Source organism: Solea solea, chromosome 13, assembly GCF_958295425.1.
Source record: "Solea solea chromosome 13, fSolSol10.1, whole genome shotgun sequence".
Classification (NCBI taxonomy): Eukaryota; Metazoa; Chordata; class Actinopteri; order Pleuronectiformes; family Soleidae; genus Solea; species Solea solea.
Genome location: NC_081146.1, coordinates 15,887,552 through 15,913,292, shown reverse-complemented (window position 1 = coordinate 15,913,292; position 25,741 = coordinate 15,887,552). Strand labels below are relative to the sequence as shown.

The window sequence follows — 25,741 nt, the reverse complement described above, 5'->3', positions numbered from 1 at the left end:
GCAACATTGATAATGCAATTAACAACAATTAATATATGGATATGGTGCAAGTGTGCAAATTGTGCAATGACATGGGGGTGCATGGGTGCAGAAATTTGGATGTCAACAGACCTGTTTTAATGGACTTTACAATTTTTTGGATAAGATGTTAAATGAGAAGCCAGTCACATGCAACCTGCATTATCACAATCAAATATTAACCCAGTAAGTGAGCCCTCACCTGAGGAAGGCCCCAGCAGGGTAACAAAGCAATACTGATGCATAGAGTAAAGCTGTAAGCAGGCAAAACAATTTTATTTTAAATAAAATTCAGTCAGTGACTTATAAAGTAACAAAAAAAACACTTTAAAAACCTCCACAATCATCTCATTCATCAATCAGCATTTTGCATTTGTACTGAATTATATACTGTGGACATGTCAGTGCATGCCTGGTGTAACTACACATGAGCCAAGGTCAGAATTAGTTCTCCAATGTATCCAGAGGAGGTCACTGTTGTGTGTGTGAGTGAAATTGAGAAAGGGAGTAAGTGTAGAGCTGTCACTCATGTTAGGGCAGTTTCTCTCACAACCACCACAGTTACAGTATCTGTGAGTATCTGCTGACCTCAGATTAACCTCTGGTGGATCCAGATGTGACTGTGTGTTCTGTGTGTGATGATGGGATGTGAGGTGTATTATTACACCTCACCCCCCCCACTCTGCTTAGAATAATATCACCAGCTTGTACTGCAGCAGCTGCACTTCACCTCACATGCACAGAGAGGGGAAACAAGGTGGACGGGCGGGGCCTCGATACAAGGGCGGGTTTAGTTGATTAGACACGCCCCCGGGTGATACTTGAATATTCAATGATGTCCACACACACAGTGGCAGGCAGGCATCAGCATAGGAGAAAGTTGACGGGTGCCAGAGGCAGCTCATTCATTTCCACAGTAGTGGACGTGTGTTATGCTGCCCCCAGCTCTATACACTCACACTCCTTTAACTTTACCCCGCCAGCCTCTGGACTTTCCTTTATTTTAGCACCATGGAGCCGCTGTGGACGAACACCAGCGCTCCCGTACGGCATGCAAATACGTACTCTGACGTCGGCGATCATGTGGCTTTTGGCGTAGATCCTCCTTGTGATCGCCAATTTTTCCTTTCCTGTCGCCTGTTGTCTGCACGGTTTCTGGGCCGCCGTGAGAGAGTGTAGTGAAGACTCGGGCTGGTTTTTGTCGCTCGGTCGGCGACGGCTTTGGGATTGTACCACACTACCTGAGCATCGCGCCAAAACGGCGGGCAGGTAAGAAAAAGGGGAGAAAGTCCCCCAAGTTAAAACTGCATGTAGTTGTTTGTGACTGTGTCCTGGCTCTGTCTGGCTCCCACACACCCACCACACGACTCAGTATAAATATTTTAACTTGGCTCGCTGCATGAACTTTGCCTGCCTCTGCCGTTAACACCTGCGTGCTCAGACAATGTGGCCGCCAAGTTGTAAATGTAACGGGTTTTTTTTGTATCTCCGTGTTTAAGTTTTACTTTTGATTCGCTTCTGTGGTGGGGAGAGGAGACGACGGAGAGGTGCCGTGTCTACTTTTCTCCTCTTCCTCCCCGTGTCGACATAACCAGCAAAACATGGCCGTCCTCTGCCGACATGTTGTTACGTCGACGGCGAGAGGGGGAACATTTGGGGAGAGTGTGTTTCTTGCGCCCTTTAGTCAGAGCTGGAACCGGCGGGTGGAAACCCCGCACCGTGACCGCTCTGCCATTGCGGTGCTGACGTTACTGTGCAACTTTCTGAGTCCAACGTTGTTTATAGACTTTGATTTGCGCGTCTCTGTGATGTAGGCGTAACGTTTCTCCTGGTGTTGCCTCCTCCCCAGTGAAACCACGGCTCTGACTGCAGACGCACACACACACACACACACACACACACAGAGGCCTGCTCAGCTTTTCTTGTTAGGTCACTACATTGACTTCCATTCATTTGGACAATCACACTAAAACAGTAAGACTGAGCCTCAGGCATAACCAGTCTGCACTGCACATCCTACCTCTAACTTTGCCTCAGAAATGAGGTCCTGCCTCATCAGGACCAGGCTTTGGTCCTCACAAGGTTAGTATATCCTCGGCATGTATTGTTGTTTGACAGTTTGATACTGGTCAAAATGACTGTATGGATAAAGTAAAACCCAGTGTCATCCATCAAGTAAATGCTTCACAAAGCACAGGTCGCACATTGTAAACAGGTAGAGATAAATACTTTATATTTAATTTTGATTTTGTCTAGAATCTTTTTGACATAGCAGCTGAACACACAAAGCACATGTAATAACACAATATTACAGGGCTGTAGCATATGAGCTCATTTGTACCGTGCCACTGCAGCAGCACTGTAACTACTGCAGAATTCAGATGTAGTTCATTTTATTCAGAATATACACCAAACACCAATCATCTGGCAGAATATTAACACCAGTAACTGTTCTAGTGGTGTGGCAGAGCCACATGTTTTTTTACACAGATATTCATTCATGGGCAGTAACACTAAATGTATTGAGTTTATTATTGAGGCAGAACCCACTGGCCTATACTGAATGTAGACTCTTCATGTCATACTACATGCTATAATTACTAACACATAAACAATGCATTACCTCCCTGCTGTAGTTCACTGTCTCCCTGTCTGTAAAAGCACCCACTTCCCACCTGCTTATTTATACTGTGTATTTGGAATAATCTGGCATTTGATACAAATTACGATATGTGGTGAAGTTACATTGTAATGCAATATAGTGCGATAGAATAAGCAAGACGATATATTGCAATTTTCTCTCTAGAGAGTCTGATTAAATGCAATACAAAACCACTGTCAAATATATTTCCGATATGTCAAAAAAAAATGTTGCAATATTTTAGTGTTTCCATTTTTTTCTTACATCCCTATCTTCTGCACTGTGTCGCATAGGCTTATTATTAATTTAAAACTATGTTATAAAGTTTATTTAACACCTGAGTGCGTAAACATTATGTATTTGTTGAAACGTGCAAAACCAGGCTACACCGCAACCAGTACCTTCTGTCCTCTCATCGCTAATCCTGTAGCAAACGCAAAGCATCAGACATTGTTATAATGAACCGCACAGGTAAGAAAGTTGATAAAATAATTCCAGTGCACCTGTTCAATAATGAACAGCCGGAGATCTCTGACATGTCTACAAACTCACTCTCTACAGGTGGGCCAATTAAATGAAAAGCATTCACTGCCTGTTTCGGATAATGCTGACTGTATGTCTGTTGAAAGATCTTGTTCATTTGATAATGTTCTCCAGCACTGGGAGTATTCTATGTTCTATTTATAAGTGATGTCTGATCAACAGTCCCACCCTCTCTGTTTAAGAAGATACAAGTGAGTTTTGATCACACTGCAGTGAACCCTGCCGTCATACCAGTTACTAACAATACCTCTGGGTACAAATTGACTACACAGATGAAGCCTTTTGCTGTCTCCTCATGAAGAGACATTTGGCTGATGTTGTGTTCTTCACATGATTTGTACTTGTGATCTGCTTAATCAATGGTAGTTGGTGAAATTTGCTGTGACAAGTGGTTAAATCTTTTAGAGGAGTTTCTGTTGATTGAAATAATCTCTTAGTAAAACACAAAGAGACAGTTGTCTATGTAGCCAGGCAGTTTTGTGGCATTGTTACAATAGGAAAACTAGGTATTATCAGGATACAGTATGTAATTGTAACTCAATGCTTTAATATTTATGCGACACAACATTGCACTATTTTATCATGTGTCTGAAAGTACCTGCCTCCTCCCGATTTAACTCAAAATGACCATAGCTTCTAAGCTTTTCTAAAAGAATGTCTGATTTCGCATTTTGAATCTGCCGATGTGCTTATTGCTGTAATGGGTGGTTTGTAGAGGTGCACACGTGTTAGCGTGCTGTTTTTCCTTGTTCACTTTAGAAGCGAAGTGGACATCGTTCATGTTTTTTTACAGAACAACATATCACCTGACTCTGCTCTGAATTGTGTTACCTTTTACACGGCATGGTTTCCACTTAGACAGTGTTGTGAAGGGAGGCTGCGCTGGTCCCACATGCATCAGCCAACCTCTCAGAAAAAAGTAAATTACAGTCAAATAATGGCAAAGTCATGCAAGATTCCATGTTGAATGGTTCCATATTTATCGCTCAGTTCTGCAAATCTGTCCCGTGTTTTCCACATTTTGGAAATCTTAGGAACCTAAGAAAACATTTGACAGATAAATAAGATGAATGAAAATAATCTTAAAGTGCAGCCCTCTTCTGTGTGATAAATGTTATATCTACAGTATAGTACAGTACAGTTATATCAAGTTCGGGCCAGCACCAGCTTTGTTGTTTTTATGTCTGTCAAATTCAGTGATCATTGGCAAATGGATGGAAATTATGACTGAAAGTTGGTTTTATATGTTAGTAAGCTGTCAATGAGTTTAACTCATCCAGCATGCAGTGCTTAAGCGTGTCTTGAATAACTTTTTCCACAGCAGATATTTGTTGACATGAAATAGTAGGAGAAACATCAATTAGGGTTCACACACTTTATCTGTTGAAGTTATTTCATGCATTTTCTGGATTTGTTCCAGTAAAGTGATTTGGAAATCATTTACTTTACAGTCATAGCATTGATAAAATAACAAGTCTTATGGTGGCCTAAGACCTTTGCACAGTACTGTATATTATTTTGAAGAAAGGCTTAGAAGTTGCCATCCATGATTGTTTCATCTTAACTACATTGTAACAACAAGGAGAGGCAAAATCTTTAGTAACAAGAGATTTAATGGACATCCTGAAATTGTTCTATACAGAATAAGGTGTTAAGTATCTATTATTTCATGAAAGGTTGAATAAAAATAAATCTACCCCATTGAATTGTCTTTTTCCCTTGTCCTGCTGAACCATGCATTGTTTTCTTAATGTACTGTGAAGTCTTAAGATGTCGCAGCTGAAACATCCAGCTGTGAGATGATCCGCTCCATTTGCCACTTACGGCTTTTTTTGTTTACTGTTGTCAGCTGGTGGAAAATGCACATAGGCTAGTGTGTCCCATTCATTTTCATATAATATTAGAGAAGCAGTGGGAAAGAATAACTCAGGGATGGTTTGTATACTTTACCCTGAACCAACACCGGGAGTGTTCTCAGAAAATGTTTTCCAAACATCAAGCTTCATGTCACATCAAAGGGATTTTTCTTAGTGTGAGACGGCTACATGCTGTCTAACAGAGGAAAGTACAGGATAATCAAATATAATTTATTGAAATGACAAGTGCGGTCTGGTTGTTGACTATCATCATAACGCCAGATGTTGCGTATGTCACTCACGATAGCAAGAGATATTTAAATTGTCTGACTCTGTCTCAGACAGCAAACAGCAATTAAACTAGAGCAGAAGACTGACAGGAAAACACATTTACTGAGAAAATGGGTTCATTTTTGATAAATGAAAGTGGGCATGTGGCAGGTAGAGTGTGACACGTGTGCTGCTAATGTCATAGTTGTTCAGTGTGAACCGTTTGATAGGAGGAGGAAGGTGAATAGGCCCATTAGTCATTTTCTAGTGAGGTCACCGTTTTATAATAGTGAGATAATAGACGGCATGCAGGAAAGCTGTAGCTTACACCCACTCTCTAAATGTTCCCAAAAACTGATGAAAACTGACAAAGCGCTATATAATCTGCACACAAATCTAAACCTACAGTTTTATAGAAAATTCAAGAACTAGAGGTCACATTGCAAGTTAGAATCTTCACAGCAGTCGGCACACAAAATAACTAAAATACTCAAAGGTTTTCATTCCGAGCACATAGAGATTTTGTACAACAGCAAATATTTTGCCATCATGTAGTGAGTTTGTATTGTATAGGTTAAGTTATATGTAAGGATGGGTAATTATTTGGAAGAGTTAAACAGCATGGATTATGCATGGTCAAATTAGGCCAAACTGGCTTTACAATGTATAACATTAAAAAGAAAAATCTTAGGCATTACATTTAGTCACGCTTAATTTTGCAGGAATATTGAAGTGATAAGTTGACAAGATGCTCTGTGTTTGAAAGGGGACCTTGGCACAACGGCAGATACATGCTCAAACCCTTTTGTTTGCTGTTGTGTTTACACAAGTATTACAGTAAGACAAATATCCTGTTTTTTGTTTGATTTTTGTTAATTTTTCGTCTTTGCTGACAAAAATGTTATAATACAAGACAAGGACACACCAGTATTGCTGTGTGTTTGCTTGGAGTTAAATCTGTTCAGCCAAAGATGGTTGTTAAGCAGAAGCAGACCTAGAACATTCAAAATTTATTGACTCCACACCACACTCCCACATCCAAATCTAAGCTATGTAATGAAAGCGGACCTTTTGGTGTAACAGTGCAATGAGTCATCACAGTTTGGTGGATGTAGGCTGTTGTCATCATGGCCACCTTTGCTTGATTCTGTAATGACTTCACAAACATTAATGCTGTGCTTTGTTCCTGTTTTTCCTCTTCATGTCCCTTTCTTCTGCTGTGCCTCCATCAGTTTCTCAGACATGTTGTAAGGTGACTAAGGCAACCGCATGGATGAGCTCATCACCTGTGGGTGGGGCTGAGAGGCAGAATGTGATGAAGGGAAGGAGATAATTAGACAAGCAGAGCAGAGGATATGCATAGGGACAAACGGAGAGGGAATATGGAATCCACACTATGTCAAAGAGTGTGTGTGATGTATGCGAGGGTTTGCTATATCAGAATTAAGTGTGATTACTGTAAATGGGAAATATCATTCAATTATATGGTTTTGTGTGTCCACACAGTCAATCCAGTGCTCGAGTCATTTTGCAGGGTTTCATGTTTATGAAGACATTTCTTGAAGCAATGTCGTGTACCTTTTTAAGAGCAAAAAAGAAAAGTTTGTATAGGGAAAGTTCTATTTTTTGTGATAAAGGTGTAATTATGGCCCCTGTGTTGATTTATCTGTAGCCTCCACAACAATATCAACACTGATCAACGTATAATTTCTTAATTCTTATGATTAAAATCTTATTTCATGTGTTTTTTTTCTCTCTCTACCTGTCTCCCATGCTGATACACAGATGCACAGACAAACTCATTTTAAAAACACCACAGACGTGAGGTCATGTTTATATAAGTAGAGAGCACAGGGAAGTAAGATCCAAATGTCCAGGAGGTACTTTAATGCCAGGTGAGAACAGCTGTTCTTGGCATTGTCCACATATGATTGAATCTCCTTAGAGGGGTTGTGAATTCCATGTCTGAAGGGAAGCATTTATTTGTGGGAGAAAGAGTTTATACAGTACATTAGACAAGGCTCAATCCTTACTTTCTGCTTACTTTTAAGTGGTGTTTTTGTTGAGATTTCACTGCTTCATTGTTGCATTGATTATTGTTTAAGTCTGCGTGTGTAGAGCAAAGTATATCGCAATGTGATTCTGCATATGTAGGCATGTGTTAAACTGCCTTGTGCATGCATACCATCCACCAGGGAGCCTATTTCTTATAGCTGCTGCATTCTTGGCGAATTTGAAGTGTCTTCCTCCGTTAACTGTGCTTCTTCTCTGTCAACTGAACATAATGACTGACTTCATCTCTCATAGAAATCAGCTTCATACCCACGCAAAAAGTGGAGTCTAAATCACGTTGGTCCTTTGTCCCTGTTAATGTAAAGCGGCTCCCTCTCTAGCATCTCGGTGTGTCCTTAATTTGAAGTTTGAGAAGGAGGGGAAATGAAGAGGGAGAGCATAGTAAAAGGCCTTCTGCACTGCACCACATCAGACAGTGACGGAACTCGGACAGGCCCCTCTTGTCGGTGCAAGGCCAATGGGGAGAGGCCCGAGAATATTCACAAGCCACACCCACTGCAGCCGGCAAAGAGATTGACAGGTTGTAAATTTGGCCACATGGGAGCAGTGAATGTACACTGAGACAAGTCAATTACGAAATAATGATCTCCAAACTCTCCATGCATTTGCATTATGATTCAACAACATAGAGACTGAGAATACATGCAAAAAACAAACGGTACAACTCAAATATTACTCCTAAAATGTGTATTTTATTGTAGTAAAAAGGGTTACAGTGATTAAAAATGTGATGTAAAAAGTGATTTCAAAAGTGGCAACCATTAGTCTGAAGTTCTGTAGAATTATTTATTATTTTTGTAGAATTATCTTATTGTATAAGATGACCTTTGCTCCACCACACTTGGGACCCACAGAGCAATTCCTGTAATCAAAAACTCACATTTTGCCCTGCCAAAAACAAACTACAAGTGCATTTTTGTTCACGGTGAAAAGCTCTTAGTAGTTGTCTTTGGGAAGTACAAGGTTTTTGTCAGAGAGTAACATTGCTGTTTGTGTGCATAGCTATCAGTGTGGTGCCTGTATGTGTGCAAGGCCACGAGGGAGAATGAGAGAAGCAAAACTCGGCGAAGGGGGGCTATTATCATGAAAGCCACCCTAGAAATGTTAAAGAGGGGTAGATCACCACTGTATTACTTCATCTGCTGCAATGAAACTCTGCCCCGCACCCCATCTGCTTCTCATTGACACTTGCAACCCCTGGAATTGTGAATGTGGGCTGACGTGTGGGCTTTCGTCATCGGGGTCATTCTGTGTTAGTGGTTGTAGCAACAAACTGAGCTGAGACTAGGGCTGTAGCCATGAGGGAATTTCCCCTGCAGTGATTTAGACTTGGCTAAACCGTGCTGTGTGCGGTGTTATTGCACCCCTCCCCCACACGGATGACTGTAGAGAGCAGCGGAAATCCACAGATTGGCGTGCGTTGTTCCGTTTTTGCAGCACTCTCTCCGTCTTCCATCTCTAATTTCTCCTTCATCGGTGTGACATTGTGTAACAGCAGTTGTAAGCCGATCGCTGCAAACCAAACTGCTAGGCTAGGATAATCTCTGAATGTGTGCAAAAACCGTGAGTTAGCAAAGAGTGTCGCATGGCCAGTGGATTGTTTGCCACTAGTTAAAAACATAACAAAATCAAGAGAAGTGGTACATCATATAAAAAAACAAGAAACAAGAACTCATCATAAGTTACTCATGCCGCAGCTCTTAAAAGCCTTGTTTCCACCAAGCAGTACACGGCACACCCTGATCTGGCGTGTGTTTCCAAAACAGGTCTATGGTAGAGATGGGCAGGAAGGTCATTTTCAGTTTAAAACCTGTGGTGACGCCAAGAAGAGAAAGGAGAACGAATTCCTCTGACAACTCAGACAGGTCAAAGCAGCGTTCATATCAAAACACAGCAGCATGTCCCAACCATAGGATGGTTTATTTTGTTACCTTTCTCAACAGTTAACAATAGAAATGCAAATAACTGCATAACGTCCAAACTTAACTTAAATTTACCACTTGGTGGAAATGGGGCCAAAGAGCCACCCACCTGTTAAGCCACTAGGGCCATCATTTTGATCCAGTTTGAGGTGTTTACATACAAAGAACTCAGTAGAATAGGATGGAATAATACATGAACAGGACAGACAGGAGGAATCTCTGGCAACTTTTAACTTAAATGTAATACATGTATTACATGGAACGGCCCGCCATAATTTGTAATATCATTTATTTTATTTTATTTTTTTACAAAACAAGAAACAAAATACAGAAAGTCAAATGAAAATATACTTGAGAACTCGAACAAATTGGGAAAGATAGACGTATATAAAAGAGCAAATAAAGAAATGTCCACCAGGGAGTTTTTTTTTTTAAAAATAAATAAATAAAATAAAACAATACACACTAGTCGTTAGGCCAAATAAAACATTCAAAAATAAAGCATAAAAATAGCATTACAGGATCATCCATTCAATACTTCTGTCTGTTCAAAACTAACATATCTTACCCATTTGGCCCACAATTCGATAAATATGTTAGGTAGGTAATCTGTTCCATGAGGTAAATGTCGCTTACTATACTTATCCACTCCTGTAAAAGTTGACAATATTACCTGCAGATGAGAACATGCGCTCAGAGTGCACACATGTACCTAGCACAAAGTGACACTGATTGACCTATGGATTTCTGCTTTTTGCAAGCACATACTTGCAAGCGCTTTCTGTTGGATACAGCATTACCATAGTAACACAGCCATGAGCTGCAGAGAGGGTGACACTTTGATATTTTTATAGCTTGCCCTTTGTGTGTATGACAGTGTACATGTGTTCAGTGAGGAGACAGGTCTGGCATTGTGACACCAGTGTGTGTGTGTTCAATATTAGGTGAACCATATTAAATGGAAGACTGGCTCCTTGATGTAATGCAGCGTAGCCTGTGCGACACTCCTTGCAGATATTGTAGATTGAATCAGGACACTGCAGTGATGATTAGGCTAGTTTTCTGGGAACTCCATATGAAAGTTTGGCCACTTTTCATATAGCTGATGGGTGTATGATATTACACAAGCCCTTCAGAGTCTCTGCCACAGGGAAAAAGTGCTGATCTTGAAAATGTGTTTAATATAGGGTTTACAAAACTTGCTGATGTGACCAAATGTTGATACACACTGACATATACAGTCCAGTGATAGAGATTTACTGTCAGCAACAAGAAATAATAGTTAAGGAATAATAACATGCCTGAGGTTGTTTTGAAACATTGCTAATTAGATTATTAAATTAATTTGAGACTCTAAATTGACCATAGTCTCTGTATGTTGACCCTCTGATAGGCTGGCGACCTATCACAGGGTGTAGCATGCATCTCTCCCAGTGTCAGCTGGGATTGGCACCAGCTCTCCAGCAACCCTCATAAGATGCCCTCTTCAAATAACTCACATTTGGAGCAGACATTTCAGTTTTGCATTCTGGATTCTTGAGATACCCCCTCCTGAAATTATGATGTACTCAAATGTCATGTGTTAACCTCAGTCGACTTGAGCTTGCAACAGTTATGTCATAAACGTATAGCACAATTTGCAATCAATTGCATACATTGTAAATTGTGAGCAATTTGAAAACAATTAAATGTTCAACCATAGTCCAGAGCTAACAAAACCTGCCCATCAGCGTCCCTAAAGCTCGTCACGTTTTGCTTTGTGAAATCTATGTGTGAAAAGAGGGTTGTGTGGAGTGAAGACTTGAGGAAGCAGGAACCAAGCTTAACCTACTGGGAGCTCCAGGCACATATGAAATATTAATGTTTGAAGATGAGACACTTAAAAAAACTTCAAATGTCTTTAATTAAAAAAGAAAAAAAAACAAGTAACAAAGCAAACAAAACCTTAGCACCATTATCCTCACAAAATCCAGTTCAGTCTGTATCTCAGCCCAGCAAAAGTGAAGCTGCTCGTCTGTTGCTATGCAGAACATACCAGGCAGTCGAATACAGTGCAGCACTTTGCTTTGCTCCGGAGGAGCCACGTGATGAGATTTAAATTAAGTCTGAGACGGTCCGAAATTCTGCTTCTCCCACCCCTGCTGGGACATGTTGTGCTAATGATGGTGGTGTCTCTGCTCACCCACACAGCCCGGACACACACATTGTCCCCCTCACTGCAGTAGCTGACTTATAGAGGAAACAGTCAGCAGAGAAAATGCCCTCATAACAGACAGCGAGAGAGAATACAGTAATGCCAAAAGAGCAGTGTGTGCGCTCCCTCTGTGCCATATGTGTCTGTGAAGTATACTGTGTGATGAAGTTCAAAGTTTTAGTTTATGTAACAGCAGAGTCGTGCCACACGTGCGCTACAGTCTGTGCTGCTGCAGCTTGTTGTCTTGGTTTGCTTGTTCCATAGCCCTGGTGTAACAGACTGGTTTGTACGTCATGCATGGCTTCAGGTGCAGGAGCAGCAGAGTTTGTCATTCATATGCCATTGTGTTTGTACAGACTGCATGCATGAAAACCCGGGCACTCGGTTGCCTGTGTCCTCCCTACAGTACAGAACAATTTGTCCACCTGCCGTCTTTCTTCAGCTATAACAATGAACTCTACTCGATTCTGCCACTTCTCGAGCCCGATCCTTTGTTCAGGCTGTCCAGCAGAGAGCTTTAGCACAGGATGTACCGTTTCACATTTCAGACGGCGCAAAGCTCTGCAAGCGATTTGTGTGCATATGATCAGTCTGGCTGTTTTGTGTAATTTACAAAAAAAAAAGGACCAGCAACCTTTCACCTAAACATCTGAGGCACAGTGAGTGCATGAGGAAAGTTGTTTCCGAGAAATGTTATTGAACATACAAAGTCATTGTAAGTGAAATCAAGGACATACTGTATGCAGTACCACATTGTTTTACCTGCTAGTTTTCTTGCATTAATGATACCCATAAATGGAAGAAGAGTGTGCTGTTGTGATTCATTTGTTTGTTGTCGTCCTGCACTCAAATGCTGTGTTTCTGACATGTTAGATCATTTGTCTGTCTTCATACAATAGAGGGGCTCGGTGATACTGAGGGTATGCATTGATTCCCCCATGCTCTCTTCAGTATGTATGCCAGTGTATAGCCTAAAATGATTACAACCAGGGCTGATAAATGCAATTGCTGCCTGGCAGCATTAAAGGTAACTCCTTCAGAAATATGGATCCACTTGTATTTTCACTGGTCAGACAGACAGACAGTGAGCCAGACAGTAGCCAAGTACAGACAGGCGAGCAGGCATCGGGCTGCCAGGGGCTGAGGTTTCATACAAGTTTAATGAGCATCCAGACAGTAGGGAGTTTGTGGCTCCAGCACAGAGCTTGCACTGCTCACAGAAGCTAACAGGCTGACTAGGTTAAGCACATAAACAAACAGGTGGAAGACGGACTGTTTGGCCCCACTCATGAAAGCAGCCAAGAGTGCACAATTAATTAACATTTGGTTAATTTGTGTAGAATCTCTTAAAAGCAAAAGACACAAAATTTTCAATTCTTCGTTTCAATGTTGACAGCCAAACAATCTAACAGCCCAAACCAGTTTTTCTCTTGAGGACACAAGGGCGCAGTGATCACTTTTCATCCATGAGACTGGAGCCACTTAGCAAGGCCTTTAATAAAGGTATTATACAAGTTATTATGACAAACTTTGGTGAGTAATACATTGTTGTGGTTGTTAATTGATGTTTTCCATGGTGGCTTTTAGTGCTTCAAAGTATCCAGCCAAGGCAGCAGCAGAGCAGCCTCTCCTTCCTCCACTGAAAACGATGGAGGAGGAGGCTGCTTTAGCCAGTGTATCATTGGTGTTCAGCACTTCATGCACAGACACAGAAAACTAGACAGACACAGAAAACTAGACAGTCAGAACTCACAAGTTTAACTTGACTGCAGCAGCTTAAACAAGTCTACATCTCTTCTATAGTTTTCACTTGTTCTCCAAATGAGGCACCATGCAAACTGATGTCTTACATTCACATTATTGCAGTTCTGCGGCAGTTGTACGTGTTCACTGCTGACTAATATGGATGTTGCATAAATGGAATTGCTCATCCCCCCTCCCTCTACTTGTGTGGGTAACAGTATGAGGTAAAAGTACAGCTACAGCTTGATTCTATTCATAGTCAGATTTTCATCCATCCATAAACACCCATTAGCACGTCGAAACAATGTCAAAGCTATTTCAGCAGTGAGCCAGCAGATGTTTAGCAGGTCATGATTGACATGACATCTCCAATTCCTTTCTTTCTACCAAAATTTAAATAAAATTCTAGGTTTTTGAGAATCCATAGCACCACAGGTGTAGGATGGAGATTTTCCCTGCTTTAAACGCCTGTCTGCTCTGTCTTCATGATTTCTATTTTCTGAATATTTCAGTTTTTTTCCCTGTCTTTAAAACCCACCAAATACCATCCCACATGCGGTTGGGTCACTCCTCTCTTTGTCAGCGACGTGGATGTAGCAGCTACTTGACTACAGTACTACGTCCATGGTTGCCATAGTGACACCATGGAAATGAGTCTGCATTCTAATGATGCCTCGGTGGGATGTTTGAGGAGTTGAGATATCTCGGGACAATGAGTCAACTCGCGAATGGCAATCCTGAAGGATACAGTGTCGTGTGATTAATCCATAGCTGTTGGAGATGACTTTATTAAGTGTGTGACACTTAACAAAGTACATATTTAATGTGCTGAGCCTGTACTGAACCCCCGCCCTACAAAGTCATACACTCACAATTACAGTTGTCCTGTGTAGCAAAATAAAATATGATCATACTGATACTGACAAATATCATTTCTTCTGTCAGTGTCACAATTTTTGGATAGTAAGGGGAACACGTCAGACTTTTTCCTCATCTTCTGTGCTGACTATGTTTTATGGAACCTCATTATGTCCTGATAGAAGAGCGCTGCTGTAGCATCCACTCATTTGATTTTTTTACTCCTGTGGATACGAGTATGAAGCTTCAGAGTGAGGCCTCAGGAATATCAATAGACTTTTCAGTCTGATAAGCTTTTCACTCTCTCTCTCGTTACAATATTACCTTGGGTAAAGGTCCTTTGCTCGCCCTGCCTTAACTTTTCATAAGAGCTTCCTCTCGATGGTGGTGGGATTTCCACCCAGTCCAAATGAAACTGCTTCTTGCCTTTGAGGATGTGCATCAGAAGCTGTGTTGTCTCTGGGTTCTGCTCCCACTCTGCAATGCAATCTGATTTTGCTTTAAGTCCAGATTTCTCATAAGAACTTTCTGTGCTGACAGCCAAAAAATGTGTGTACATTGTTGTTTCTTTTTCTGCTAAGGTGGTTGAGTGAATTGATCATTGTAGCAGTAAAAAGGGTCCCTTGTCGAACTGTGCCACGTTCCGCTTTCCATATACCTGTCTCGTGGTATCTGAAAACTTTATATCATAAAAAAATAAAAACCGGTTTTTGGTATGGACCCGTATTCCGCCCAGCCCTAACTGAAATGCTGCCTTGTTGAACTTTTGCAGCATGATTTGTCTGGATTGTGTGTTTGTGGACTTAAATAAGCACTGAACCTTTCTTGTTAGTTGCATCATTGTAAGATATGAGATACACATGCTTTGCTGTTTTCATCATCAAGATATTTTTACATCTATTTATTCTTTTACATCATTTGAAGACATGTAGACTATCCAGAGTTGTTTATTTGGCTCTTTTGCCTTTGAGTGATGGGTTAAAGCAGATTCTTGTGGGACACTGCTGAGCATAAATACCCCAGCATGCTGCATTACTTAAAAATGCTCAAACCAGCCTGTGTTTATCACCTATTCAGAGACATTCAAAAATAATTCTGTGTTTTTTTTCCCCCTTTTTCTTCATTCCCCATCTCATGCTGTGCAATCCAATGGTAACACATTTATGCTTTACATGCTCTTCTTTTTCTCATCCAGGTAGCATTGTGTCATGCAGCTCCAGGAGGCTTGCGAGCACTGGAGCTGACACTGTCAGCGATCCCGGCCTACTTCACTCCACAACAGTCCCATCTCCAGCAGACTTTCACGTTCCACTGCCCTCCTGTCCCTCCAGCTAATATTTCATCCCAGGGGTAGACACCCTCTCCTCCGATTCGACTCTGTGGCTGCTCCGTCTGAGCCCACAAACTCTACTGTTGGCTACACGTCTACACCTTTATAGTCCTGCATCCTGGGCACCTCAGCCACAGACTCTTTTAACATCCCTGGCCAAGCATCGGCAGAGGGCAGCTTTCCTAAAAGACAAACCTTGTATCTACCATCACCATGTCCAGTCGACGGAAGGCTTCCACTCCCTGTATGATCCGGCCAGAGCAGACCATGGTGGAGATGGATGATGAGGAAGAGGAATCACACAGTATGGAGGTACTTCATATTGTGATAATATCTAATTTTTCTTTTATAGCCTGAGTATTAAGAACACATGATTGTTTTTTTTATTGCTTGAATTTGTGGGGTTTTATTGTACACATTCTATTGTACATGAAATAACAAAAAATTGGACTGGATTAATGATTGAGCAGACTGAAGAAAGGTGGATTGATTTTTCCATTAAGGATAGATTGTTATCAAATTATGTTTCTATCTAGTTGTAATTTTGGTATGTTATTTTTTTATATTTTAAACCCAGGTTATATCCAGGTTCTAACGAATGTATTCATGTTTTGATCTTGTGCACATTTGCCGATCTGAAAGCTTACTGTCCTCTCTCCCAGACAACAAAAGAGAACCACATTGAGGAGGGGCCCATGGAGGCAGATCTCTCAACAGGAACAGATTCTCCCATGGATCTGGATTCAATGGGAAATGTCTCAGATCCCCCCAAAGCTCAAAAGAAACCTGCGACAGAGGTCCGAGACCTTCCCAAGCCTCCGCACAGGCAGCAGGGGGGCTATGAGTGCAAATACTGCCCCTTCTCCACACAGAACCTCAACACTTTCAAAGAACATGTAGACGCCAACCATCCGAACGTCATCCTCAACCCCCTGTACCTGTGTGCAGTCTGCAACTTCAACACAAAAAAGTTCGACACCCTGACCGAACATAACGAGAGATGTCACCCAGGGGAGAGCAACTTTAAATTCAAGCGCATCAAAATGAACAATCAGACAATCTTAGAGCAGACAATAGAGGGCTGCAGTAACAATGCGGTCATTTACAACACTTCCAGTGCCACTGCTGGCAAAGGGGACGAACTTGGCACACAGCCAATTAGCAGATCCACCACAGTGAAGGTTGGTAAACCAAAAATAATGTCATCGGATAATAAAAGGACAGAGGCTCAATTCGGCAAATTGACCGCCGATCTGGCCAAGAAACCAATCACGGCGCTTAATGTCAATGGGACCGTCATCATCCCAGAGTCGACGCTCCTCAAAGCAGACGGCCTTTCTCACATTATGCCTTCTCTACAGCGACCTCTAAACTATACACAGGTAAGACAAAGACATGCAGTGGGGAAGAATTGTTTTCTTACGCAGTTTGATGATTTTGAGAGCTTCCTGAGATTCATACTGTCTGGCTTTTTTCCTGATGTTGCTTTGTATTCCATTTTTTTATATGTTGCATACACCACACAATGATCAGCTTTTTGAAAGAAGCTCCTCCCTCTCTCCACTTGTTACTGATGCTACTCAGTGTCTCACTACAGCTACTGAATCTCAGCAACATCAAGTAGCCATCAATGCCTTTACCTGTTGCATATGTTCCAAAAGCAACATGTCCTGTACCCCTAGTATGAGTATTTTTGTGTTTTTTTTTATTGAATACAGAGGTCTTAGAGGAATTAAAAGAACATTATTTACAGCATCTTTAAAGTTAAACCCCAAAACAGTGCAGCAGCTCTGCGGAAGTGCATGAGTCATTAAAAAGTGACCAATGACACGATCTGCTATCTGGAATATAAATATAGATTTCTTTGGATGTAAGTGTTGGAAACATTTTGGCTAATGTAAGAACACTACTCAAAAATATATTACATTATTGTCCTTTTTTAAATATATTAGTGCACAAATGTTATAAATACTATCTTTGATTTTCCTGTATAATTTGTCATTTTAAGACAGAGTTTTTGCGACGAGATTAACTTGGCTTCTAGGGAAGAATTTAAGTTTGCAGAGTTAGGTGTTATCTTGTTTTTTTGTTTTTTTTGGTTTTAGTTTTTTTTTATAAAACCAAGCTGATGACTGATATTTTGTCCCAGGTGCCGAAGATCGCAGTCCCCCTCAACACAACCAAATACAACCCTTCCCTGGACGACAACCTGACACTCATCTCCTCCTTCAACAAGTTCCCCTACCCAACACAGGCTGAGCTCTCCTGGCTCACTGCAGCATCAAAACATCCAGAGGAGCAAATCAAAGTGTGGTTCACCACACAGAGGCTCAAACAGGGAATTAGCTGGTCACCTGAGGAGGTAGGAGATCCAGCTATAATGATATCTTTAATTTTTTGAGTAATTTCTCCCATATTATATTTTTTGCGTTTTCTTCACAAAGAGTAAAAATAATAATGGTTTGAGAAACTTTTTAACTCTTAGAAAATAAATTATTATATTCTTAATTATTCTACTGCATATTGTTAAACACACATGTATATCAAGTCTTCTCTTTGTGTGTCAGGTGGAAGAAGCCAGGAAGAAAATGTTTAACGGCACAATCTCCTCTGTGCCTCAAACGTTCACCGTGGTCACTCCTCAGCTCAACTCCCACTCGTCCGCCAACATGACTGCCATCTCTGCAGCCTCCAAATCTGTGCAGGCAGCAGCCCCTCTCCTGCAGTCTCTACCCTGTCACCTGCTGGGACAGACCAGCCTGGTGCTCACTCCTGTAGCCAATGGCTCCACGGTCACCTGTGCACCACTGGCACTGACGGTGACTAACCAGGTAGAAAACACTGGCAATTAGTCAATATCACTCCTAACTGTCCAGCTTAACCTCTAATAATTATGTCCTGCATGATTACCACAGGTGGTGCAGTCACTCAAACGACCACTGACCACCCCTCTGATCACCACAGAGAGTAAACGACCCTCCATCATTCAAACCATTTCAGCGCCCATGACCACATCCAAGCTGATGTCAACTAAATTGCTAAATTTTACAGTTGACCCTAATAAAACAGCAGAGCAGCTCTCAGTACTGAGGTCCAGCTACTCACATTGTCCTTTCCCTGAGGAAGATGAGGTAAGAATAAGTGAGTGAAATGGCATTTTTTTTGTTGTTTTTTTGTTTTAAATGCCATTATCCTTTGTAACTGTTGCTGTTTCTTCTGTATTTTTGTAATTTGCTGCATTTTCTTAAGCACACCAACACACCTGTCACTGATGAGCACCTGTGCTTTATTGTTTCATCCAGTGTTTTATCTTGTGTCGTGTGATAGATCTACAGGCTGATAGAGACGACTGGGCTGTCCAGAGGAGAGATAAAGAAGTGGTTCAGTGAACAGAGGCTCCTTAATCTCAAAGGTACGTGGTGCGATCAGTGTCAGACATCTGAAATGATGAAATACCTTCCCTGTGAATAATTATACAGCTTTTTTTGTGCATTCCAAAGAAGCTAAAATAAAATTGGATGGATTGATTGTCAGGCTTTTAGTTAAAAAAGAGCAATTCTCAGCCTTAATTAAATTATGTCTTTGTTCCATTTCAAGGTGTCCCACAGCCACCAGTGCTGGTGAAGGCAGAGGTGACACCAGCACCTAAAGATCCTGTGAAGAAAGTGGTCCCCAGCCATTTTCCGCTGCTGGAGAGAGTGAAGGGAAAGACGTCAGAGCAGCTGAAGGCACTGGAGGAGAGTTTCCAGAGAAGCAGCTCTCCAACTGAGGCAGAACTCGGTACTGACCGGTCAACAAACCTGTCACAAACGCATACCTTAAGATTATTCCCTCATTGTCGACACACGGTGTCTCTGTGACCAGGACTGAGTCAAGTTTTGAGGGTTCAATACTAGATAAATAATGAAGCTACAGTTATTCAATGTGTTCAAGCAAATATATATAGATAACTATAGATATATTATAGATAACCCATTTGCTGGTGGTCTCAGCCCGAATGCTTAATTCTGATGCTTGATATGATCACCTTATGTTTGCATTTGCCTTCTAAAACTTATGATAACTGTCCTGCAGATCAGGAGCCAGTGAAGCACAAAAATCAGGCGGCCATGACTTTAGTTTATGTCATATGTCATGCACTTTCCTGTCAAAAATGATGCAAAAACTATAAAACTACTTTTTAATCTTCTTCTGGTTTAGACTTGGCTGGTTGTGTTCTTGCGAAGTTTAATGTCCTCACTTTGTTACTTGGATGTTCCTTTAGACATTATGTTGTGTTTTCTACTATTTATAAGAGCTCACAGCATGTAATTTAATTTGTTTCACCCTAAAGGAGCTGTAGGTCCATATCTGGTGGATTCCTGCATGACGGAAATAGCATAAATGTTTTTAATGAACCCATTTCAAGATCCCTGGAGAGAGACAGAATTTCCAAAAAGACATGACACGGCTCATGCGATCCATCTGACAGACTCTTTTCTGTTGCAGATCAGCTGGCCCAGGATACCAGGTTGTCCAAGACAGAGGTGGACTGCTGGTTTTCAGAGCGCAGGGCACTGCGGGACAACATGGAGAAGACTTTACTCAGCATGACCTCAAAAAACACAGAGGACAGACAAGAGCAGCCCGGGGGGTTGCTGAACGGGGCCTCTCATCGAGAGCAGGATGCAAAACCTCTCCACTCTTCTCCTCACCCACCTGTCCTCTCCTCTTCTTCGTCGTCCTCTTCCTCCCCTCCTGTGCTGGCAGCCTCCTCCCCTCACCCCCCAACCCTCTCCTCTGCAGCATCTCCTCCCATCCTCAATTCATCCTCCTCCTCATCTCCTCATCCTCCCATCCTGTCCGTCTCCGCGAGCCCTGCTCCGATCACCAGCCGCTCCCTCACCCTGCTCAAAGAGGTAAGTGGAGGGGACAGAACCCTGTCAGCGCTGGCTGTGTTATAATAAACCACAGTTTAAAATGGTGTGAACTCAAGTAATATACATGTGATCATTTCAGAAAGGCTGTTAATGGTAACAACAGATTAATGAGGTGAGATGTGAAGGGATTAGTTGATGAGATGGCACCTTTTTAATACAGTTTGCGAGATGTGTAAAATGAAATGATTCTTCTTCATGAATGCTGAATTGGACTGGTTGTTGAGGAAATGCACTGACACTGACACCACATGATGAAGTTGGCTGATACCTGTATATTTAAAGTGAGATCTGATGCCAAGTGATAACAGGGTGATGTGTGATGAAGTGAAGGGAAGAGAAGTGTTGTGTCTGGGAAACAGTGGGAACCCATCGGCTCAGAAATCCTTTAATTGGAACCTAACGGTGTATTTATGAGATGTCTGATGAACAGCAGCAGCACTTGTTTTATGCCCAGTAACAAACTGTGCAGGCTGTCTTTTAATGGTGACCCATATATTTCAGCTACTGAAAATAAAAGTCCATCAGCCTATGTGTTAAGCCTATCAATAGCCAGTGTATTTATAGGAACACTCAACTCTATATTACATAAAGGTAAATGTGTAGGATTTAAAATGGATGGATTGGTGAAATAATAGTCAGCAATGGTCTGCAGCTCCTCTGAGCACTGATTAAATGGTGTTAATCTGTCTCCCAAACATGGATCTATAACTAGTTTCCAGATACACCATGGTAATAAAAAGTCAAGGTATCAAAACCAATACAGTGTACGGCCATACCTTGCCTTAAGTATGAGCTGTGTTAATGACTCATCAAAATGGAGTGTAGGAATCTTTGGTTGCATGCACGCTTGAGTTATGCGCCCCCCCCCCGGTTGTCGGTCAGCTGTGATTTCCATCAACGCACCATCAGGATCCTATACCGTCCAATGCCTGCTGTCTCCACAGATGTTCTGTCGGACCCAGTGGCCGTCTCCCGAGGAGTACAGCCAGCTCGAGGTCCAAACAAGCTTGGGACGCACTGACATTGTTCGTTGGTTCAAGGACCACCGCTTGGCACTGAAAAGCGGTGAAACCTTGGACTGGATGGAATGTTTCCAAAGTCAGAACTTGACTGAGCAGCAGGCAGCGAGTCAGGACCAGAACAGGAGTGTTTCCTCGGAAGTCAAGACTGTGACGGGTGAGAACTAGAAGTTGTGTTTTTTTTTTGTTACTTCACTTTATGTAAATTATGCTAAATGTCTTGTACCCTTATTTGACTTTTTGCTTTCTCTGCGTTTCCTCCCTCATAAAACTGCTCATGCAGTGGAGGAGGCTGGAGAGAACACAGCTGCTACAGAGCCTTCCAAGCTGTCCGAACAAGACAAAATACAGTGGTTGACAGACAGAATAGCCCACAGTGTGACCGACCTGAGCCGGAACAGACTGGACCAAACTAGCCCTGACACTGCTGACAAAGGGAGGTGGGTTGAAACATCAGAAACAAGATTTTTTTGGTGTAGCAATTCTGTGGAGGCTGAAATTATCCACCCTTTGCTTGTATGTATTGTAAAAAGAAGAGAAGAAGTCATACATGTTTTATTGGATATTTCAATTTTAAGAGTGGAATTGAACTTTGTCTTTCTTCAATTATGTATCAAGGTCCTTCAAGGAGACTGTTTATGTTTTAACTTTGTTTGTTTTCTTGCCAGGTGGGTGAAGGTGACAGTGGCGGTGGGGGAGGAGACTGAAGAAGGAGTGGAGGGACGGAGACTTGCAACAGACTCTGATGTTAAATCCTTAGAGCAACCAGGAAGGGTCACTGGTTGATGGTAGGTTTAATCAGTGAAAATCCCCTTTTAATGAATGCAGTATAACAGGAATGTAGTCATGGAAAATTCAAATGAGTATCAGATGTTAAAACTGCTTTGAATAAAAATGATAAGGTTTGCATATTATGCTCCTGTATCAGCAGCATTGGAAGCATTTGAAATGGTTTGTGACTTCCTGGCAGACATCCGACTATTGGTTGCTAAGAGTTCACAAACTTTATTTGAAGTTAAGGGCTGGACAGTTGGCGTATAGCTCTTGTTTTGTAGAGCTCTGAAAACAATGTTGATTTATGCAGATGCGAATCAAATCGGAAAAAACAATGGGTCAAATCAAAACAATGAGCTGAAATATATCAGGATTAATTTATTGCACTTCCATTCACATTATACATTATATTTCACATGTTGCTAATGTAAAAATATTTTAATCAACCCAGAAGTTACACATGGCTTTAATCAAGGTGTTTTCTGGCTATTCTCCCAGTGCATGCTGGGATATTTTTTCCTTCCACTGAGAACCTGATCTCAGTGGAAGAGGAGGGTTGTAGAAGCTTCGTTGTGTGACTTGGCTTTAAGTAAATAGATACATAAATGGGGGAACTGTTCCTTTAAGATGCCACAGCTGCAGTGTTCAACTCCCCAGGAAGTTATTAGCATGTAATTACGTCTGACTGGTCCTTTAGAAAGATGGCATGCTGGGACGGCAGGATGATATTTGGACCACACTGTCATTAGCATCACACGTGTCGCCGAGCACACGCACACAGGAAGTCACGGGAGGTCTTGAGGAGATTGTAGATGGAAACATTTTGAGGTGATAGATAGATAGATAGATAGATAGCTAGATAGATAGATAGATAGGTTTTCACTTTTGCTTAGGGATGAACAATTAATCATTTTCAAATCATAATGTGAAACAAAATGCTATTTTATTTGCAAATTGTGTCAAGTGAATGAGATGTATGATGTTAAAGTTTAAAGGATCTCATGATTTCCTGATTTGAATTTTTATTATTATTGATTTAACATAGACAGAGCTTTCGTTATTATTATTCTAGTTTTTTATTGTTTAGGTTCAGTACCATGTCTTGAACTCAAATCTTGTTGGGGTTTTTTTAATGGGACGTTGTATGGTAATGTTTTATCTTTTTAACTCCGTCTAAAACAATCTCTTGACTACAAAAGACTATATCCCTGTTAAAAGGGTTTTTTTTTCTTTACAATGTTGTCTATGTACAGTGCCTTGAGATGTATGTTGTGATTCGGTGCTATACAAATAAAATTTAATTGGATTGAAAGTCAAATTTGCAGTATCTTAGATATTTACCCTAAATTATTCAGCCCTAATTTAAAACTTAGGTAGAAATGTATAATTCATTGTTTTTTCTGACATCTACATTACACCCAACCTTTAAATTCTAATCTGAGAAAAGTATTAATGAAATCAGTTGGAAGTTAACACAGGAAGGAGAACCGTGATTTGACCCAGTGTTAATCTGAGTCTCCTCTTTCTGCCTTGGTGTCTTGATTGTGTTTCAGGTCGATTAAATCGTTGACCACCATGTGGCGACCAAATGTGGAACTCGTGATGTAACTGTCTGCGTGTGATGTCATCACAAAGCGTCAGGGACTTTGGAGTTCCACTGTTAGAGGCACTGATGTGAGGTGCAGATGCTGACATTAAGAGGAGTGCCAAAGCTGGACTTGATGCATTGTTCTTACTACTATTAGTACACTTTAAAAACACAGACACACAAAGAGATGTACGCTTGTAAATATTTTTCTGTATTACAAAAAAAAAAAATGTTTGTACAGTTTTACTTCGCGGGCAAGTTTTGTTACATTTTTAAAAACAAGTCTGACGGGTTCCCCAAAACTTTTTTCTTTATGTTGTCATTGTTCCAAGTTCAGAGTGTATGATAATCAATTTTCTTGCTGAAAATGTTGTCCTTTTTTTTGGGAAAATCCTTCTTACTCACTACTCTTCATGAGCAGTCTTTGATGGCACTTGCATATCTACCTGCTGTAATGATAGATGTTCTTATGATAGGTCACCTCATTTCACACTGTAACTTTTTCTTTTCTCCGGTAGCAACAACATTCACGCTGGTGAAGGTGAACATCACTCACGTGTGTTTTAGAGAAGGCAGTCATGAAGAATGAGCAGTGGCTGAAACAGTCACTCAGGCAGACCAAGACAAGTCAGGATGAACAAACTGCACTTCCCAACTTATTTCTTCTGGTTTATGCATCAGCACCCGTTTCACAAAACCATACAGAATGTTCCTTTTAATGAAACTGTGTTTGATCGCACCACGCTGCCTTTCAGCTCTTACCTGACATTTCCTGTCTGCCTTGGTTGTGGGTCAAGTACAGAATTGTGGACTTGAAAATGATTCTTAACTGAACTTCCGCAAGAACATCTGGGTGGTGACAGTGGAAATGTGGCGCAGGGGAAATGGCGAAAGCTCCTTTTTCTTTGACCTATTTTCAAGAAATGGATCTGAACACACAGGAACTCTTAACTCTTCTCTCTCTTTCTCTCAGCTTTGTCCATCTATTCCAAGCAGCACAGAGTTTGCGTGATTCCTGTTCTGTCGGTTCATGGTGACTTAATATCTGGGCTTGTGACTCGATGAAACGATGAAAACTATGCTGATACCGTTTGGAGTCGTTGGCTATTACCTCTTCGGCTACAGCTGTCACGAACTGCTAAGCATGTGCTTCAACGCCTTTCATTTTTAAGACACTCATTTCCACGAAAGGGATTTTTTTCGTTTTTATTCATGGGTCAAATTGCAAGTTGTTGCAGTATTTGTACCAGTGATTAAAAATGGGTTGAGTTCCGCTGTCACCTAGACTTGACGAGCCTTGTTTGAACCAGCAGGCGTATGGCTGTTTGCTGGCTGAATGTCTGCTGCTGCTGCTGCTGCTGTTGTGTCCTTAGTTTCATGCTCAGACACGTTTCTGGGCGACTGTACATTTGTTTGGCTAATAGGGAATACTGTTTGCATTTTCATTTTCTACTTAATGTCTGCTGTAACTCAATAAACATACAACTGACTATAAAAACCCCACTCCAGGATTATTTGTTAACTGAAGAAAAAGAAGCAAGTTTTTAGAGTGCATAAAACAACCAGTCGTAATACACAGAACATTAATGCTTGATGATTCTTTGGCTCGTCATAATCACCGGTTTTGTTGACAGGTTTTTTTTTTTTATTATAAATCTTTAAAGAGACACGTTTTGTTTGCAAGCAAACCTTTGACGGCTGCTATTATTCCAGCTCACAATATGTCACAGACTTCAGTTTAATCAATTATTAATCGAATACTAAGTTAATGGCTTCTTAAATGTGGATTTTTTTCTGGTTTCTCTGCTCCATGTAACATAATTGGTTGATTTTGAGATTTGAGAAACCCTAATCAACATTTTATGGATTATGGAAATAATCGGTAGTTGCAGGCCTACATGATTTTAATGTTTTACTGTTCATCAGCGGCCTTGTAGTCTTTCCATTCTATTAACTGTCAGTGAGCAAATATACACATTTAAAAACCTTTTCA

At 41.1% G+C, this 25,741-nt stretch overlaps 1 protein-coding gene across 2 annotated transcripts; it reads left to right on the top strand.

Moving 5' to 3' along the window:
* The first annotated feature begins 871 nt into the window (after positions 1-871).
* On the top strand, positions 872-24,933 carry zhx2a (zinc fingers and homeoboxes 2a). 2 transcript variants are annotated; one of them, XM_058647234.1, is made up of 13 exons: positions 872-1,287; positions 15,314-15,760; positions 16,111-16,830; positions 17,598-17,810; positions 18,016-18,279; positions 18,364-18,579; positions 18,776-18,860; positions 19,046-19,228; positions 19,937-20,346; positions 21,312-21,543; positions 21,670-21,826; positions 22,055-22,174; positions 24,267-24,933. In XM_058647234.1, exons 2-12 carry the CDS (start codon positions 15,662-15,664, stop codon positions 22,170-22,172), a joined length of 2,697 nt encoding a protein of 898 aa, XP_058503217.1. In that variant the 5' UTR covers positions 872-1,287; positions 15,314-15,661; the 3' UTR covers positions 22,173-22,174; positions 24,267-24,933. The 2 variants fall into 2 exon arrangements, with proteins under 2 accessions (XP_058503217.1, XP_058503216.1); XM_058647233.1 differs by having other exon boundaries at positions 23,714-24,933.
* Positions 24,934-25,741: the final 808 nt, after the last annotated feature.